This window comes from Vicugna pacos, chromosome 6 (genome assembly GCF_048564905.1).
Source record: "Vicugna pacos chromosome 6, VicPac4, whole genome shotgun sequence".
NCBI classification, from domain to species: Eukaryota; Metazoa; Chordata; class Mammalia; order Artiodactyla; family Camelidae; genus Vicugna; species Vicugna pacos.
This window is the reverse complement of record NC_132992.1, coordinates 12,487,755-12,509,552: the sequence shown is the minus strand read 5'-3', so window position 1 is coordinate 12,509,552 and position 21,798 is coordinate 12,487,755. Positions and strand designations below refer to the sequence as shown.

At 38.6% G+C, this 21,798-nt stretch overlaps 1 protein-coding gene across 1 annotated transcript in view; it reads right to left on the bottom strand.

Annotated features, from left to right (window-relative positions):
- The window catches only part of LOC116278002 (uncharacterized), a 156,108-nt gene that overhangs the window by 12,475 nt on the left and 121,835 nt on the right, over window positions 1–21,798 (bottom strand). The window contains exon 6 of the mRNA XM_072962164.1: window positions 10,595–10,708. Within this exon, the coding sequence (XP_072818265.1) occupies window positions 10,595–10,708 (114 nt within the window). The remainder of the gene's footprint in view (window positions 1–10,594; window positions 10,709–21,798) is intronic.

Below are 21,798 nucleotides of genomic sequence, written 5' to 3'. Positions count from 1 at the left end.
CAGAGAAATGAAGGAGGGTGAAGTAAGAATGTTTACTTTCCTGGATCCTTCCCCATGCAAGGCCACTTCAGGCTGAGGGCATCCGTCCACCCAACATCACAGTTCCCGTCAAAGCAGTCTTCACGTGACTCTTCTTCCAGGCTCTGGTAACATTCCCTCCCCTCACACCTTCAAGCCAAGGGGCAGTAACTTCCAGATGTCACCCACCTGATGTTTGGCACCATCTCTTGTGGTTTCTCAACACCCTGCTCCTAATTTTTTACATAATCCATGTATTAAACTCTCCTCAAATTGTCACCTATTGTTGCTGGGACCCTGACTGACAGGTGAATTTCAGGGGGGAAAAAATTATGCCCTTTTAAGTAACTTTCCTGAAGGGTTTAATCACATGTAACATGAAATTTTATGGGGGGAAAATGGCCAATATCAGAGACATAAACAATGTTTTATAGCAATGTATTCATTCAGTCTATAAATAACTGATAATATCTTAGTATGTACCAATCACTGTTCTAGATGTGGGGGATAAATCATTAAACAAATAGACAAAGCACCTCCTGCCCTAATGTACCTTCTTCCTTACGAAATTAGAAACAAACTCAAAAAAACAATGTTAGGCAGTTTAAGTGCTAGAAAAGAAAAGGTATCATAACTGGATAGGAGGGCAATGGGATCTAAAGTGGAAAAGAAGGGAAGCAAGGCCTTTGAGGGAGTTGACCAATAGTTAAAAAGTGGTAAAGTCAACTGTAGGATGTTCTGGGGAGTCTAGTTATTGGAGAGGTCTTCTTAGACAGTAAGTTGGAAAAATAGGAGGTGATGGGCAGAGTGGGATGCTTTACACTGTTATGACAAAAGGGAGAGGTAGAAGTGGGGCTGGAAGACAGAAGCAACAGAGGTGAGGAATTCAAAGAACTGGGAGGCTATGACATTGGATGGATCATCCCTATGGATACTGAAATTCTGAAACATGGTAACAGTAGAAGTGGTAAAGAAAAGATAGTGAGTCAGGTACTAAAGTCATCAAAACAAACAGGAAACCATCATAAGTTTCCTACAAGGAAGAGCAGACAATAAATTGATATTTCAAAGCTTTGAGAAGGAATCAGGGAGAAATGAGCCATGGTTGGAAAGCAGCATTAAACAAGCAGAACACTCCACCCACCTCCAAGACTAGGAGTACACAGGGTACGAAAAATAACAGGAAGCCACAGCTGAGAGCTTTGTGGAAGCGATCGCTGTATGATTCTCCTTATATCAATCTTCATAGTGGCGCAGGTGCTTTTATAACCATCAGGAGGAATTCCAAGCAGGATGTTCAGCTGCTACGTGGTAGATGAAGGTGTTGTGGAATTAAAGCATGGAAGAGGTGGAGGTAGGGGAGAATAACATTCGAAAAGCTATCTTCTACCTCATCAATAAGCAGTTCACCGATCATCCCTTCTTCATAACCATGACAGACCCACTGTGTGCTCACTTGTCCTCAGCATCATCAAGGAGAGAGCCAAGTCCCTCCTGTAACACATCAACAGATATTTGAACTAAGGCCCTTGATTCTGCCTTGTACCCAATCAAACCCACGAACCCAAACTGTACAGTTCATTTTTTTCTGCCCATGCATAAAAGTGGCTTACCATCTGATTATTAACCCACCCTCATGCATCTTGGATTGCTATGCAAATTGCAAACTGGAAGGAGTAAGAACTTCATGGATCATAGTTACATAAAGCACAGGCTGCAATGATACCGTTTTAACATAGTTCATTCTCTAAAGAGAATAAAATGCTGAGCCACAGAAATAGCTTGATTAGGCTCAGCTTTCCTTGGAGGTAGGAGGAATGCTGTCAAGTATTCCTCAATAAAGTGTTGAAGTTCAGAGAAATCATGACCCACCTCCCAACTCTCTTGCTTGCTCTGAGGTGACCAAAGAGGCAGCCAGCTAATTTCAACTGAACTCTGCTACAACAGTCTGCATGAGAACTTTTGGAAGCTCTGTTCTTTGCATTAATAGGCTCTAAGCCATAAGCTGTTGGCCAGTAATAAGTATAATTGTGCTGATCCATCCTCTCTCTTCTCCACACATACACAGAAACCCTTTTTAGAAAAAAAACAGATTATCAGGTACAAGGGTGATAAGAGACCTTATAATAAGGTAAAGACACCATCCACATGGATACTGAAGCTCTGAGCAGGACATCATAAAAGCGTTATTAATAGCAACACTTATTGAGAACTTAACTTAGAACCAAATGCTGTTCTAAGTGCTTTGCATGCACTGACTCTCCCAATCCTTACAACAATCACAAGGCAGATATTATTACCCCCATCTTACAGAAGGAAAGTGAGACACTAAGAGGAAAAGTCATTTGCCCACTGTTTTATGGCTAGTTCAGTGGTAGAATCAGCACTTGAACTTAGTCACTCTGGCTCCAGAGCCTAAAATTTATTCACCAGGATGCTTTGTTACCCAAAACACGCACACACAAACACACACACCCCTCCCCCAATCAAGCCAACTATATTTCCTGGCAGAAATCGTTTCCTTACCGCTTCACCGAGTTGTAGGACCACGTCTTAAAACAAGGGTAGGAAATCCTTTGCTGCCAGACAGGATGATACTCTTACTTAATTTCACCCCAAAGTACTGTATGACATGGAAACAGCTGCAACTCAGGGAATAAATGTGGTCTTAGCAGAAAATTATCCTCCAGAACAGTTTGAAAGTTTAATGGTAATGATATTCACTTGTCCTGCTTATTAAAAATGCATTTTCAGGAGACCCAGAGTCTGATTCACTGGATCCAGGATTGGGTCTGGTAATCTGTGTTTAACAAGCCTTCTCACCACCACCTCCAGGCAAACCTAGTGGAAGTGGCTCCCAGGCCACACTATGTCATGTGTTGCTCTTGGGAAGAGACAATTTGAATTAAGAATGAGAAGGGCAGAGTGGGAAAGTCACCCTTCCTTGATGGCTTTCAGATATAAGAAATGGGACTCAGAGCAATGAAGGTTGCCCGTTTTGCCACAGCCCCAATTAGTCTGTGATGGTGCTCAGTCTCCTTGGTTTTATCCACTTTTATTTTAAATATTTTGGGCTATTGAGTTCTCTTAAGTTTATAGCATCTTCTATGTCCTTAAAACTGCTTTTTCTTGATGTGTAGCCACCATAGCTTTATTTTAGTTTAGGATACATCTGGTACATTTTATCCTTTCTTGACAGGATAGAGATTTGCTTTAACCTCATCTAATGATCTCTGGTGATTTTACTCTCTACTGAAATCAGTAATTAATTACTTTGATTTACTTCTATCATATAACTTGGTTCCCTATTTTGGTGGAGACTTCTCCTTGTTTCATTTCTCCTTGTGTAAGAGTGTTTTATTTGGCAATATAACCCCAGAAAACAAAGTAAAAACAAAGAAGGAAGGAGAACCAGAAGCAAGATCTGTAGAATGGGCTTCCACCAGCAGACTGGTTGCTCCATCCTATGAGATCCTCACAGAACTCATCTCAAGCCATATAGCCAGTAGAAGGAGGAAAGCCCTTATCCCATTGGCTCCCCCCTACCCACAGCCTCAAGTTCAGCCACAATTCAAGCCCCTTTCCAAAGGTACTTGGTCACTGTCATCTGTAAAAATGCATTCCCAAACGCCAAGCCAGCCCCTCACTCTGCTGAGCTCTAAAATATCAAAAACCATCTATTGTCAGACAAGCAGCTTTCATATCTTCCTGATCAAGATGCCTTATTGACAGGGTCATGTTCACCTGATTCTGTTGACTTAATGCATCCTACTCATAGGGTTTCTAGATCAAATAAAAACAGGGTTCCGAGTTAAATATACATCTCAGATAAACAGTATTTAAGTATGCCTCATGTAACATTTGGAACACAACTACCTACTAAAAAAAACAAATCCATCTATGGAAAAAAATACAAGTAATTGTTTTTTTTTTTTAGTAAGTCCAAACCACTTAGAAGGCATATTACCCGTGTATATTACTTTAACCAAATAAACTCCCCTTGTCTGTTACCAATGTATTTTTCTTTCTATCAATACTACCAATATTTTTCATTGTCTTTAAGACAAAGCTCTAATCCTTAGTATGTTATACAAAGCCTATTCTGATCCGGCCCCACTTCCATCCCCCAGTGTCATTCCTCACCTAGTCATACTCTCTTTTTTTGGACTACATGTAGTCTCCTGAACAGATACGCCACCCGCTGCCCTCCCCCACCCCCTGCCCTCCCCCACCCCCACCCCCGCCAGCACTTTTCCTGGGCTAACTCCTGCCAGTCCCAAGATTTAGACATCCTGCCAATTCTCCTCCTCAACCACAAATTACTCTCTTCAACTTAATTCCACCAACTCTCATGTCACCCAAAATTTGTTTAGAGTTAGAACACTATAGCCAAATTCTGCAGAGTTTACTGAATATATTATTCCTGACTCTGGTCCCCAAAAAAAAGCCATAAATTATGCGTAAGTCCTATTACGGATAGAAATGCAATTTTCCCAGGAAAACAAGTATATTTCCTTCTTTAAATGAAACTTAGAGCCACACTGAATTTTTCACTATTGGCCTCATGAAAAAGATTGTTACCCTTGAACTAACACGAATTTACTCTTTCTTTCTCTCCCATAGCTTGGAAGATCAAATTTTCTGCAGGATGACTGTCTTGGGTGAGGGTGGCAGTGAATGGATACGATGGAATTAAATTCTGCTCATTTCTCTCCCCAGACTGCATTGGAAAAAGGATTGCTAGCCTCTCCATCATAAAAGTCATTAGTTCACTGGGGCCAGCATGGACAGGATAAAACCAGAGCAGCACAAAGCCCTCCTGAGGTAAGGATTTAATGAGAAGAGGAGACACATCAGCCATCCTTGAGCATTCATTCATCACTTATACTTCTCTAAAACCCCAAGATGGTTATGTCAAACCCCAGTTCCCTCATATCCTTATTTCAAGACCTCTGGAAGTTAAAGGCAGAAGCCTGACCTGGAGGGGTGGTAGTAGCAAACAGGGGTTTTATGGTGTTTGGGGCTCTCTCCCACTTCTCCCCTCTACTCCTTTCAATTCACAGGGCGGGATGTAGATTAGGACTTGGCCTTCGATCCTTCTCCAGTGTACATGATTATACATCATATTCAATATCCATAGGAGACCATGAGATCATAAGTGAAAGGCAACATCAGACTGAAGACAGCAAAATAAACTTTAAAGACACCAGTATATACTATCAGAAACAAAACTATTAGGACTGATAATTATTTTAAATAGGCCTAATAAATATGCTTAGAGTGATAAGGAAAGATATTATGTGAAGACTACTAAAACATCAATCCTATCCCAAGAGATTTACACATCCAATGCAATTTTATCAAAATCCCAATGGATTTTTTTAAACAGAAATAGGGCAACAATCCTAAAATTCACATGTAGAACCACACAAGATCCCGAATAGACAAAGCAACCTTGAGAAAGGAGAACAAGGGTGGAGGCATCACACTTCATAATATCAAACAATATTACAAAGCTACAGTAATCAAAACAGTTTTGTATATGCAGACATATAGACCCAGGGAACAGAATAAAGATGTAAGAAATACCACACGTATATAGTAAATTCACCGTTGACAAGGGTCCCAGAAACGCACAATGGGGAAAGGACAGTCTTTCCAATACGTGGTGCTGGGAAAACTGGATTTTCACATGCGAAAGAATGCAACTGGACCTCTACCTTACACCATATACAAATATCAGCTCATATAGATTAAAGATTCATATATAATGTTTAAATCTACAAAATTCCCAGGATAAAACATAAGGGGAAGCTTCATGACATTGGCCTTTGTAATTATTTCTTTGATATGACACTGGAAACACAAACAAAAAGCAAACATAAGTGGGGCTACAAAACTAAAAAGCATCTACATAGCTAAAGAAATCAGAGTCAAAGGCAACTTACAAAAAGGAAGAAAGTATTTGTAAACTGTATCAGATAAGGAGTTAAAATTAATCCAAAATATCAGGAACTCCTACAACTCATTAGCAAAAAAAATACATAAAATCCAAGCAATTTGCTATTTTTAAAATGGACATTTTTCCAAAAACAACATATAAATAGTGATAGATACATAAAAAGATGCTTAACATGAAGGAAATGTAAATCAAAACCACAATGAGTTACCACCTCACTCTTGTTACCATGGTTATTATCCCCCCAAAAAAGGGGGGGGGGAGGATAGGTCCTGGCCAGGATAGGAAGAAATGATAAGTTTTACACACTGTTAGTGGGAATGCAAAATGGTGCAGCCACTACAGAAAACAATACGACAGTTTCTTTGAAAACAAAAATGGACCTACCTATCCCACTTCTGGGTATGTATCTAAAAGAACTGAAATCAAGATGTCCAAAGGCATTCCCACATTCACTGCAACATTATTCACAATAACCAAAATACCAGAACCACTTTAATGTCCAACAACAAATGAACAGATCAAAAAATGTGGTATATACACACAATGGCATATTATTCAGCCTTGAAAAGAAACCCTGCTGTATGTAACAATATGAATAAACCTGAAGGACATCACACTAAGTGGAATAAACCAGTCACAGAAATACAAGTATTGCACTATTCTACTTATGAGTTATCCAAAATGTTCAGATTCACAGACACAGAATACAATGGTGGTTTTGGGGGAAATGGAGAGTTGCTGTTTAACAGGCACCAAGTTGCAGTCATTCAAAATGAGTAAGTTCTAGTGATCTGCTGTACAACATCATGCCTGTAATTAATACTATATCGCACACAAAAACTTATCAGGGTAGTTCTCCTGTTAGGAGATTTTACCACAATAAAAAAAAAGCTGGTGAAACTTTTAAAGTCAAAACATTTGGATTAAGTAGTATGGCAAAAGTTAAAGACTTAGAGTTTTAAGTTCAGACTGAAGCACTCAGAACACAACAAAAAAATATGAGAAAGTTTTCCCAAAAAAGCATACAGAAGGCAGATGAAGTGCCAATAACTGGCTGAAAGAGAAAAAAAATCATCTCAATAGAAGCAAAATTATTTTGGCTAAAACTGGAACATTCATTCATGAATTCAAAACAAAACACTAGCAACTCAGGAATAAAGAAGAATCTCCCAAGTCTAAGTATCTACAGAAAATCTGCAGAAAACTTTGAGGAGGAAGAGGATGAAAAGTCAGACAGAGAAGCTTATTAGAATGAAGATATTCAGTAAGATTGGATTCAAAAATCTGCCTACCTCCCCCCCCAAAATCAGTACCATTTCTCTAAACCTGAGATAACCATCTAGGAAACATAAAAATAGCTATTTTAGTTATTTTTAATAGCAACAAAAGCAATAAATTCCCCAGGCATTAGGTTAAAGAAGGTAAATCCTCTATGGAGAAAAATTTTTAAAACCTAGTAAGAGACAAAAGTGACTGATACAAATAAATGGAGATTTCCATAATCACAGGTGAGAGGATTCATTATGAGATACCAGTTCATCCCTCAGATTAATCAAATTTAATGTAACCCTAATCCAGACTCCAGCTGGATTCATTTTAAAATGCGTATGAAAATAAAGGTACAAACAGCCTTGTAAAGGAACAACTAAGAAAATTTTATGATGTTATACCACAGACATGAAGATATACCATAAACACTAATAAGAACTAGTATAGTACTAGCACAAAAACAAACATCCTAATAGGATGGTGTAAACAGCTGAGATAGGCTCATTTACATATGGGAAGTTAATATGTAATTAAAAAATGGTACAATTCAGGGGTGAAAGGAGGACTTAGATAGGGCTGGGAAAACTGGTTCATGTATTGAGAAAAATTAAAATGGATTCTTAACTTAAATCAAAAGGGTAAACTCCAAATGGAATACAGACCTAAACATGGAAGGTAGACTAAAATCAACAAAAGAAAACACAGAAAAATAGCCTCAAGATAAAGGCAGGGAAGAATTTCCTAGAACAACAGAAACAAAAATCACAAGGAAAAAAAACTGCTGAATTTGTACCAAAATTAAGACTTTCTATTCAAAGGCACTCTGGGAAGATCTGAATAGATGACAAATCTGAAGAAGACACTACCAACATACTAACTTAACAAGGGCAAACTATTTATAAAATGAAGAAATTCCTGTAAATCACTATGATAAAAGTCCACTGGGAAAATGGGCCAAGGATATCAATAATTCATAGAACAAAGAACCCCAAAAGCTATTAAGCATGTAAAAAGATGGTCATACCTATTAGTAATTAGACAATGCAAACTAAATAATGCAACATCATTTGATGACTAATAACCTGCGAAAAAAATTGCTAGAGAATGCCAAGCGTTCCTGGTGAGTGGACAGATCGATCTCTAGAATGTCTGTAACCAATTTGGAAGCACTTAATCAAGTGAAGAAATTACATACTCTTTAACCTAAATTCGCACATCTGAGCATGTATCACTAAGAAATTCTCACACAGGTCATGAGGGGGCATGTATACACGTGTTTATTGAGGTTCTATTTGTGATGGGATGCAAATGAAGGAATTCAACCATCTCCCTAGCTCCACCAGGGAAAATGGATACACAATGTATGAGATACTCTACAGTGTACCATGAAGTAGTCAGAAGTAATAGACTACATGTATCCACAACCACAAAGGTAAGTCACCAAAAAACAGTGTTAAGAAATAGACAAAATACTATAAAAAATATCATTTCTGTAAATTAAGCCTGGAATTTGCTTCACAATAATCTGGGCAAGGTGGAGATGAGTGGTGAGAAGTTATAGATAATAAACTCATGGCCCAGATTGTTTTATCAAAGTTGGTAACGAGTACAAAAAGTTTATTACCATTTTCTCTTCTTTCGTATACTTAACTTTTTGTGTAATTTTAAAATGTATACAAAATACTACTTTGACCCTCTAAAAGAGAAGGTACATAAAATGCACCAGAATAGCCACCTGACAGAGTAGAAGCGGGAGGGGTAGGAAAGAGAACATGAAAGGAAAAACAAGAGGCCTTAAGTGGGCCAATGATAATACAAGTGTAACACTTCCTGTTAATCAGGGTATTGCCACCAATTTTTCACATCAGAGAAGTTCCCAGGTCTGCACTAGTAAAAGGCAATTGCTGCATACCCCATCAATTGGTAGTCATTGCTTTCAGTTGTCAAAGCAAACTAAGACCAAATGATGTTCCTTAACTCAAAAATTGATTCAATACCATGACCCTCCCTATAACGAGACTATTTCTCAGAAGGCTCCTCTTAGCACCTATTTCACTATTCACTTATAATGACTGTTTACTATTTACTTATTTCTAAATTAATGGTTCACTTCTTCCTTCTCATCATGATTTTCAGACCTCAATACTTAAGCACTGACCCCCCTCTTCCTATGGAACTCATCTTTTGCCTCTTTTAAAACACCACCCAGTGCCACCTTGAACAATACTAGATTAAGGGAATAGAAATAACTATTTATTACAAGGAAAGCATAACTAATTTTATTTCTCCTTTTTCTAGTATGTCTTTTAATCTTGAGGCCACCTATGTGCTACTGAGGGAAGTAAACTGAACAGGGCATATAATCACGCTCCACTGAATCCAAAACCAACCTCCAGATAGTATGCCAGTTTCACTTTTTGTTTCCCCATTATCTGCTAATGGGGAAAGACAGTAAGGACAGCAGTTATTTTGGGTCTCCCAGCAAATGGGTCCTAAGAGAGAAAATGTGGCGGGAATGAAAGGTAGTACAGTCATTAGATCAAGCTAGGCATTCTCAACATTAGCCTGTACCAGAATCACCTGAAGATCTTGTTAAATCAGAGTGCGGGGGCACTGCGTCCCGAGTTTGATTCAGTACGCCTGAGCAAGACACAGAAACACTGTTCCAGCAAGTCCCCAGGTGTTAGTGATGACAACGGTGGTGGTGGTGGTGATATTCAGAGTGGAGGCTTTCAAATCGCCCCAGCCCACAGCCAGGACCCAAACCCCTGACCACCAGAGCACACTGCCTACCACATGGAGATGGTTTTGCTGAAAGCATTCTTCCAAACTACCAAAAACATGTCTAATTTGTAGAAGGACTTAGTTCATAAATTTAGAAAAGTGGTCATGGTAACCTAGCAAGTGTTATTTAGTATAAGATAAAAAGGAAGCACTGTTTCACTTCTTATAAGAATACTGCCCACCTACTCCTTAGTTTATGAATTTCTCATTCTAGGATCGTTCAAGTATGTTAGAAAAAAAACTGTTTTCAATACCTGGACAAACAGCCCCTCAGTAGTCCTTGTTACAAGCGACTCTGGTTCTCAGCGCTGCCTGCATTTCAAAATCAACGATTAAAAAATCCCAGTGCCAGGCCTTCATACTGGACTACTTAACTCAGATTCTCTAAAAGTGAACCCAAGAGTGGTTCGTATAACCCAAATGTGCAGATAGGATTGATAAAACCCACCAAATTAATCACTTTAAGTTACAAGCACTCACTTAGTCAACCACGATACCAACAGCAAGTAACAGAAAACATTGCTTCAGAAGTGGCATAAATAAGGGAATTTATCAACTTACCCACTCACAAGTTCCTAAGGCAGCTTTCTGTAATCCAGGCTGTATATCCAGGTTATAGCCATACATCTCCGAAGTTCTGCCACTCCTGCTCCAACCGACGTCTTCCTCCTCAGGCTGCGAATAAGATGGTTTATAGCCACGTCAGCCCCACGCACTCACGCACACCCAGGTGCTGCTAGTTTACAGAACCGAAACCTTTCCCACTACACACAACGTACTCATGGCTAATTGTACGAGCTAGCAGTCGTAATTGAATTACCCAGATCAGCTGAGGCTGATGGTCCTCAAACTTGAGTGAGCTTTAAAATTACCTTGAGAGCCTGTTAAATCACGGATCACTACCCTACCCCTACAGTTTCGTATTCTCTTCTTCTAAGGTAGGGCCCGAGTATTTTCATACTTAGTTCTCAAAGTGGTTTTTGATGCACTTTGAGAACCATTTAGAGAACCTGCTGACAATATAAGCAGCTTTCCTTAAAACACTTGGCTATTTTAAAGAGTAAACAGTTACGGTTTTTTAAAGTATGTCCATGTTCGCAGCCTTAAGTGAGTAGGCCCTGAGGCCCAGGCCAAAGTTCACAATAGCTTGCACCTGGACAGAGGTAAATGTACGCATGCGCTAGTGGCGTGAGTCAGCATTATGAACACTACGCATGCGCCACTAGCATTACTAAAAGGACAAGTGCGTACACCTGAGCACGCTGCCAGGCCGAGTGCACCACTCACTTGTACTGCAATAAAGTGCTGTTTTGCTCCAAGTCAGCTCCTGGCACCTTCTTCCAGTTGGGCAGCTCATCTCCTCGAATCCCTCTTCACCCTCCCATGGCTGACAGTCCACAAGTTGTGTGATACTCCTTTTGAGGCGGGAAGCCCCATAAAAAGGCCGGCAGGAACCCCAGGCAGGGCCACCACTCTCCTGCCAGCATCGTCTGGTTCCCTGGCCCAGAGGCTCTCAGTTTTTGCCTCTAAACCGGATAACTTACACCTAAAATTCTATTGGTTCCCTGAGCTCACTTCTGATTGGTTACTTCCTTCACTTCTGCTTGGTTATTACTCTCATTTCTGATTGGTCCACTTCCCTAACTTCTGATTGGTCCATTTGTAGTACTTCATTTGCATGGAGCTCACTCCTGATTGGTTATTTCTCTCACTCCTGATTGGTCTATTTCTACAAAGCTTGTCCCTGGTTGGTCAACTTCTGTTGTACTTTATTTGCAGATGATGTTGCAAAGTGTAAACTGGCAGCCTATAAAGACCTGTATAAACCGAAAGACAGGGTCCAGAGCTTTAAGTGTTAACTCCTCTGGGCCTGCTGGCGTAATAAATCTGAGTTCTCCAACTCTCCGAGTGATGCTTGGTCTCTCGCCCGGATCCAGGTTGCTGTCACAACTGAGCTGTAACACATTTTTTCACAACACTTTCCCTTCCTTTGACTGTGGGCTGGACTTAGTGGCTCACTTCTAACAAATAGGATCCAGTAGAAGTGATGGTATGACTTAAACAGTAGGTCATAAAACACATCACAGATTCCATCTTAGCCAGTCTCTCTGTTGAATCATTCTCTCCAAAGGAAACAAACAGCCATGTCATGAGGACACTCTGGAGACACATGGTAAAGAACCGAGGTCTCTGGCCAATAGTGAGTTAGTCCTCTTGGAAGCAGATCCCCCAGCTCCAGTCAAGTCACAGATGACTGTAGCCCTTGGCTATTATCCTGACCTCAAACTCAAAAGACACCCTAAGCTAGAACTCCCCAGAAAGGCTGCTTCCCAACTCCTAGCCACAGGTGTAAATATCTGTTGTTTTAAGCCACTAAGTTTTGAGGGTAATCTGTTATGCCATAATAGATAACTCCTAAAATAAATTAACAAAACTGGAAAGAGGAGAAGAGATACTATCTTGAGAAATCCACAGTGTCCACAGTGTCTGGTTGCTTCAGTTAATGAAAGTTCAATATAAAGATATACATGCTGAGAAACTCGGGAAATCCAAACTAGGTTTTAAGGAACAACAGGAACTTAAAAGTCCCTCTATATTCAAGCAGCTTCTAGGATTCTCAGCATCAGGGACTCAGGGATCTTAAGTTGCAGGCTGCTCCAAAGTTAACTCAAGAAATACTTGTTCCATTTTCCTCTTCCTAGAGACCAGCCATCTCACAACCTATTCTGTATCTTTTGTTGTTCTTAATCTCATAATCTCCATTCCCCCCTTCCAGTTTGTGCCTCCCCTGAAGGTTTCTGAGACACTCTCACTGCTCTGCAAAGTGTAATCTGTGGACCAGCATTCATCAGTTTCACCAGGGAGCATGTTAAAATGCAAAACTTGGGGCCCCACCTCAGACCTACTTAATCAGAATAAGCATTTAAGTTTGAGAGAAGCTGCTCTACATCACAACGATTAGGTGGAACCTCCCACTACTTACTGCAGTGGTTCTCAAATTTTGATGCATCTTGTAATTAAAATCTGCCAGCCTCCCTCACTGAGACATTCTGATTTGTTGTGTATGAGTAAGACTGACCAATGGAAGTTTTAGAAGCTTCCAGGGGATTCTAATGTCCAATAAAGCTTGGTAACTATTAGCATGCAACCTTCTTTTCTTAATATTTCCCAATTAAATTTCACAAAAGAGAGCATGTGATTAACTGTCTAATCTTTTAATACAAAGGCATAGGCATTTAACCATTCAGTTGTGGAGGAAAGACTGAGTATTGCAGGATTACATGACCCAAAACATAACCACTGCTGCTTAGCAAGGCTGCAGGGGAATGCAGTTTTCAGTAGTGCAGTGTTTCTTAATCTTGGCTACACATTAGAATAATCTAGGGAGTTTTAATAGCTCACGTCCTAAACTCCACAGAACAACTCACTCAGAATCTCTGGGTTGGATCCAGGCAACAATGGTGTTAATCCTCCCAAATGATACCGATTTGCAGCCAATATTGAAAAGCACTTAATAGGTATAGCAATGGACATGTCTATATAAACAGTATTCCAAACTAAATACAAATCTAAATTCTGTTGGCTTTAAAATCATGGCTATTTATTTTTGACCCAATCTAAAATTAGTTGAGTGAACAAAAGCATCATGTAAGGAAAAGAACATAGGTTTTTGAATCAGAGAGACCTGGGGTTTAACCCAGTAATGGAGTGGATTTGGGCAAGTTTTTAATCTTGATAAACTTCAGTTTTCTCATCCATAAAATGGGGGTAAAACTGACTAACTCAAAGGATTATAAGAATAAATGTTATAATGTATGTGAAATACTTTAGACATTATAGGTAATAAAATGTTATTTACTTTCTCTTCCATGTATGGGGGGATATTTTCTTTTAAAAAGTGTAGTTCTGTGGATTATTGGGTGTAAACCTCACACCAACCCCTTGGGACTGTTGTTTTTCCAGTTTGACAGATAAGAAAACTGAAACTTAAAAAAAAAAAAAAGGTTAAATAATGAGTAATAAGCTGAGATTCAAACACAGTTACATAACCCCAAAGCCCAGATTCTTAACCATTCCATTGTACCACCTCTCTAAAACAGCTATCACCTTCCTGGTTCATGAAAAACAAACGGTGGTATGCATACGGGGCGGGGGGCAGGGGGAGTGGGAAATGAGGCTCAGGGAAGGGGGAGAGGAATGTCTGTGGTGATGCGCCCTGGCACACAGGCTACCAGCATCCTGGTAATTGTTCTGCTCTTTTTCTTCCCTCAGGGCAAGCTGTCAATTGCAGACCTTCCAATCCCATCCTAGAAGGTCACAATGCAATTCTTCAAAGGTGGTACTGTCAGTATACTTTTGAAAAATCACCAGAATGTGCTTATTTTTTTCATACACAATTCCTGCCTACACAAGCATAACATAGTCTGTACTTTCATCAGCTAAGGAATGGAAGAGACACAAACCTATAAATAACTATTTCCAATTAACCTGCTTCCTGTGCTCTTCCTGTCTTTCAATTTGATTCAAGTTCTCTTTCCTTCAGAAGCCAATTACAATTGTCACTTGGTTTTTTTCAGGGTTTTTTTGTTTGTTTTCTTGTTTATACTGCTTCTTCTGTCTTGTAGTTAATTCCTGCAGTCGCCCTTGGCAAATTCATTAGCCAGAATGGTTTTCAATTTGACTAAATTTAATTTATAAATCTTTGCATCTTTTCAACACACATCCCTGAAAAACCCTTTAGTTTAAGACAGATGCAGAAAAGATGTCTCTCAACACCTGGAACTAACACACTGTTGTAGATCAACTAGACTTCAACTTTAAAAAGTGAGTATGGACAACCATGGATGTCTGTATTTAATATTGATTCAATTAGCATTTTTTCAATTAGCATTAGTGATTTAAAAAAAGACTCAAATATAGATTTAAGATTCAGAATTGGAGCAGGCCCAAGTCCTAAGTTTAATTTAAGTTAAAGTTTGTCCTTGGCATACTTCACTTACTCTCTTTAGTTTCCAGGACCTCTCATTATTCAGATGTTTTCTTATTTCTCTTTCCCTATCAAAGTGTAACCATCCCATATTAAAGTCCCTTAGTTTGCTGCTAAAGAACAATTGTCTTCTCTCTTTTCTACATTATTCTCTCAATTGGATCATTCTCACTGGCATACAAGCATATTCAAATATTTCACATCTTTTTAAAAAAATCTTCCTTGAGACCACATCACCTTAAAGCTACTATCCCATTTTTGGCACCCTCTACAATAAAATCAGTTTAGAGTTGTCCATAGTCATTCTCAACTTCCTCACTATCTAGTCTCCTCTGTACTATGTTCAGTTTTTCAATAAATTCAAACCTTTTCTAAAAAATAATTCGTTTTAAAGTTTTGTTTTGTTTTTTTTTAAAGAAAAAAGAAAGACAAACCTGGGGAAGTTATAAACTTTCTGAGAAGGCAGTGGATGGCTCCAGGGCTTGAAATAGGAGTGTGAGTCAATTTTATTCAAATCCAAGACAACTTCTGATTTACACACAAATTCACTAAGACAGCACAATTTTAATGCTCCAGGTGTAAATAAAAATCTACTTTCCTCTCTCCTTACCCACAAAGGAATAGTAAAACTGGCCTAAGGTTTCCCAGACTGTGTTTACCTGAAGACGCCAGCTTCTCTTTGGATTTCTCAAACTCAGAAATGGCACAATTGTCAATAGGTCTCGCAAGTGTTATACCTTGCTTTACTTTGAATATATATATACATATACACAAAGTGTACACACACACACACACACACACACACACATATAACTTAAAAGCCAAGCAAAACAAAAAAACTTGAGTGTACATCAGAATCACCCAGAGGGCTTGTGAAAACATTAATGACTGGATGCCACTTTAAGAGTTTCTGATTCCTTAAGCATTGTATTTCTAACAAGTTCCCACGTAATACTGATGTTGCTGTTCTAAAGATTATATCTGGAGAACTACTGACCAAAGCCAAGCATGGTAACTCCATTCTTACCACTGTTGTTTCCTTTTTTTAGGAATAGACATGAGACCAAACAAATGAGAGATGACTTGCTTCAGGGAAAGCATTCCGCATCCTGAGAAGAAGGTACAGACCCTTTTCTTCTCATGCATGTATTGTGCTTAAATATTGAAAACCAGCTTGAGATCAAGAGGGACACTGACAATGGCATGTCAAAAGATGGGGAAACTTGCATCTTTAATGTCATTGAGCTTCAACTAACCTGGAGCCCACCCTATCTCCAAATATCCCATGTAAAAGAAATTATTTCCTAATCGTCTATACCTATTTGAATCATGATGATGGTTTCTTATAGTTAGTCATCTTGAAACACTAGCTCTCAAATCCTGTCCCTTCCCACTCTGTTCATCATTTACTAGTTTCAACCATAGTGGCCTTCAGTTTCTCGAACCTGCAAAGCTCATTCTACATCAGGATCTGCCATTGCTCATCCCTCTGCCTGGACACTCTGCCCCTGGACCTCTCCATGGCTGGCTCTTTCTTGTCGTTGGAGTCTTAAATCTGATGTCACTTTTTCAAAGCTGTCTTTCCAAATCATGCAATTTGAAGTGGTGTTCTTCACTTGCCTCCAAAACTCTTTCCCTGTTACCCCATTTTATTTTCTTCAGAGCATTTACACCATTCTAAGTTATATTCTAGCATTTGTACCTTTACATTTTTGTTCAACCTCCACCCCTCCTTCTTTCTACAATGTAAGGTCTTTGAGAATTGTGACCATCTCTATCTTGTCTATCTCCCTATATCCAGTGCCTGGAAGGGTGCCTAGGAATGGAGTGAGTAATTAACAAATATTTGTTTATGAACAAGAATATGAAAATGAATATATGTATATATATATGCATGACTGGGACATTATGCTGTTCACCAGAAATTGACACATTATAACTGACTATACTTCAATTTTAAAAAAAAATTTGTTTAATGAGTTAATTTAAAAGGCTGACTTACGCTCTTTTTAAAATAAATTTGGACTTTTTCCAAATGCGAGAATTTTGGAAAGACAGTTGAGAGAGGATATTTAAAGGTAAATCTAAAAATTCTATTCAGAAAGAATCAAGCACAGCTGTCACCAAAACTCCTGGCGTATAAAGACAGTTGACAACATACCCAGACTACAGCAATGCCAGCAAAAGAAAAGGCAGCAATATTCAAATCAAAAGTCACTAAGGGCAAAGAACATACTCTGTCTCTGACCCATGGAGCTTCCTGTAATTAACAAGGTGAGGGGTTATATCATACGTTTGTGTTTTTCAGCAGTGCTGTACATTCCAATGTAAGTTAGGGAGTGGAATCACTAGCACTCATCTAACCTGGCCCAACACTACAAGGCAGTTTCCTACAAGAGGGGATCATAGATAGTCTTAGAAAGGAGCATGGCCAAAGGGAGTTGAAAAGCTTCCTTCTCACTTGTTCTTCAGAGAGAAGTTCCACCCAAAGGACACCATCACGAGCATCTGGGGCACAGTGGCAGGATAATTTGTTTCTTCCTCCAACCCCTGCAAGTTTCCTGTTCTCCAGACTGACTGTCTATCCTGAACTCACTTACAGGAAGCACCCTCCCTGCCTCCTTCTGGGACATCATCATACAGGTCAGATGAATTAATTCTCCACATATTCTGTTTTCATCCTACTTTTGTGATTGGAAAAGGCTCTCAAGGCCAAGCCGTCCTGATGGATGAGCAGAACTGGCAGCTACTGATGAGGTAGGATTTATAGTTGAGAGATGATGCCTTTGACTCTCAAAATACTACCCCAGCCACCCATGACTGAACTTCAATTCACCTAGAAGGGGACAGAATGTTTTAAAAGTAAATAATTTTTTTATATAGTGTTCATGTCCTATAACTTTAAGTGTCTTGATGAATTTAAACTGTTTTAGTAATTGTGTTTTTTTATTGAAGTACAATTACAATGTGTCAACTTCTGATGTACAGCACAATGTCCCAGTCATGCATATACATATATTCATTTTCATAGTTAGCAATTATTTTAGTAAAGCAGCAAGTGTAAGTTCCTGGAGGAACATACCCATCTCTGGAAGATACATTACCAGGTCATCCCTATTCAAGTGATCACACCCACAACAAGTTTAAGTCAAAGGCCTTAAACTGAGTGAATGTTCAGAGGAAGAATTTTGTTTGCTTTTGCTTTTTCTAAAAATTACTTTTTAAATCCAAGGGATATATTCCTATCCTCCTTCTCTAGAGAGAGAAAAAAAAAAAAAGAACACATTCTTTCCTTCCCATTTACCATTCAAATAAGCCGGAATATGCACCTGAGAGCTGAGAAGCTAGAGTTGAAAGCATAGGGCTATCACATGTTATTCTACTTGGAAGTATGACTGTGAAGGATAAGAACTCTACTCACTATTGCTCTATATATTACTCATTCATGGATTCATGGACAAAATAACCAGTTATGAAAGGCTTCCTAAACTAGTTTTGCTTTACAAATCATTCGGCCCTGAACTGACTTCCATTTTTATTTGTTCCTGATTCCTATAAACATATCTACATTAGTCCTCTTTGGTCTTTGTCTCTGATTTGTCAATTGATTCTGGGCTGCTTGCCCTGTTTTAGCTACTAAATTAATTTATTCTTTTTCTTTATCTGTCTAATTATTCTATTAAGGCTTAACAAGAGAAAGAAATTATTTTCAAATATTAGTCTTATGTTTATTTATTGGGACCAAAAGGCTGTGCTTCACTCGCTTATTTATAGTGATCAGTCACCTATGTATCACACTTTATGCTAGGCACCATAGAGAAAAATTTAAATGAAGAGAGTTTCTACCCATTATATTAGTTACAACATGATAAGAAATGTATAAAAACAAGCATTATATGAGGTAGAAAGTGGTAAATATGCCCCTAAACATTTTACTAAGATTTGGTGAAAGGTCACAGCTAGAATATAGCAGAAGAAAGAGAGACCAGATGCAAGAGAAACAGCTCATTAGGAGAAACGATGCAGTAAATTTCATTATCAAGAAAATATATACCTACAAGATAAATTTATATATTGGAGAAATAGAAGGAACATGCCAAGCACTGCATTTTAGGAAAAATGAGGCTAGGGGTGAGGGAAGTGAAAAACTGCAAAATTATACAACAGACCACATACCAGGTTCAGAAAATAGGTTACTTCTTAAACCTTCATGCAGATTACAAACCTTATAGGCACAAGTTATGCAAGTGATGGAGGAGATCAACAATCAAGACATATCATTTGCTCAAATCCTATCTGAGAAATTCTGGACTTTGCTTTCAAATGTGTTTCTCTTTGAAAGTGTAGAGAGTAATCCGTGGAAACTGCTTCTCTAACAGGGAATAAAGAGTTAGTTAAATAAAAATCTCAAAACCTCAAGGAAATATATGACAAACCTACAGCCAGCATAGTACTCAACAGTGAAAAACTCAAAAGCTTCCCACTAAAATCTGGGACAAGGATGCCCACTATCACCACTCCTATTCAACATAGTCTTGGAAGTCCTAGCCACAGCAACCAGGCAAGAGAGAGAAATAAAACGGATCCAAATTGGAAAAGAAGAGGTAAAACTGTCACTATATGCCGACAACATGTTACTATATATAGAAAACCCTAAAAGGTCCACATAAAAACTATTAGAGCTGATCGAAGAATTCAGCCAAGGTAGCTGGTTACAAGATTAACGTTCAAAAATCAGTTGCATTTCTTTACACTAACGATGAATCAACAGAGAAAGAAAATAAAGAAACAATCCCCTTTAAAATAGCACCCAAAGTAATAAAATACCTAGGAATAAATCTAACCAAGGAGGTGAAAGAATTATACACAGAAGACTATAAATCATTGATGAAGGAAATTAAAGAAGACTTTAAAAAATGGAAAGATATCCCATGCTCTTGGGTTGGAAGAATCAATATTGTTACAAATGGTCACACTGCTCAAGGCAATCTACAGATTTCATGCAATCCCTATCAAATTACCCAGGACATTTTTCACAGAACTAGAACAAGTCATAATAAAATTTATATGGAACCATCAAAGACTTAGAATTGCCAAAGCATTACTGAAGAAAAAGAAAGAGGATGGAGGAATAATTCTCCCAGATTTCAGACAATACTACAGAGCTACAGTAATCAGAATAGCATGGTGTTGGTACAAAAACAGACATATAGACCAATGGAACAGAATAAAGAGCCCAGAAATGAACCCACAAACTTTTGGTCAACTAATCTTCAACAAAGGAGGCAAGAATATACAATGGAATAAAGACAGTCTCTTCAGCAAATGGTGTTGGGAAAACTGGACAGCAGAATGTAAAGCAATGAAGCTAGAACACTCCCTTACACCATACACAAAAATCAACTCAAAATGGATCAAAGACTTAAATATAAGACAAGATACAATAAACCTCCTAGAAGAAAATAAAGGCAAAACGTTATCTGACATACATCTCAAAAATGTTCTCCTAGGGCAGTCTACCCATCAACAGAAATAAAAGCAAGAATAAACAAATGGGACCTAATGAAACTTACTAGCTTCTGCACAGCAAAGGAAACCATAAGTAAAACAAAAAGACAACCTACAGAATGGGAAAAAATTTTTGCAAATGAAACCAACAAAGGCTTGATCTCCAGAATATATAAGCAGCTCATATGACTTAATAAGAAAAAAGCAAACAACCCAATCCAAAAATGGGCAGAAGACCTAAACAAGCAATTCTCCAAGGAAGACATACAAATGATTAATAGGCACAAGAAAAAATGCTCAGTATCACTAATTATCCGAGAAATGCAAATCAAAACTACAAGGAGGTATCACCTCATACCAGTCAGAATGGCCATCATTCAAAAGTCCACAAATGACAAATGCTGGAGAGGCTGTGGAGAAAAGGGAACCCTCCTACACTGCTGGTGGGAGTGCAGTTTGGTGCAGCCACTGTGGAAAACAGTATGGAGATTCCTCAAAAGAGTAGGAATAGACTTACTGTATGACCCAGGAATCCCACTCCTGGGCATATATCCAGAAGGACCCCTACTTCAAAATGACACCTGCACCCCAATGTTCATAGCAGCACTATTTACTACAGCCAAGACGTGGAAACAGCCTAAATGTCCATCAACAGATGACTGGATAAAGAAGAAGTGGCATATTTATACAATGGAATACTATTCAGACATAAAAAGCGACAACATAACGCCATTTGCAGCAACATGGATGTTCCTGGAGAATGTCATTCTAAGTGAAGTAAGCCAGAAGGAGAAAGAAAAATACCATATGTGGAGTCAAAAAAAAAAACACATAAATACAAAACAGAAACAGATTCGTAGACATAGAATAGAAACTTGTGGTTAACAAGGGGGCGGGGGGGAAGGGACAGAATGGGATTTTGAAATGTAGAATAGATAAACAAGATTACACTGTATAGCACAGGGAAATAAATATAAGATCTTGTGGTAGCTCACAGCAAAAAAAACTGTGACAATGAATATATGCATGTTCATATATAACTGAAAAATTGTGCTCTACACTGGAATTTGACACAACATTGTAAAATGACTATTACTCAATCAAAAAAAAGGAAAAAAAACTTAAGGAAAATTAATCATATAATCTTGGATTCTGCAATAGCTGGAAAAAGAGAAAGTTGGCCAAGTCAAGAATATATGCTACCTGAGAAGCCAGATCCCAAGCCATTCAAAAGAAAGGCAAGATTGAGTCCACACTTTGGTCTCCATAA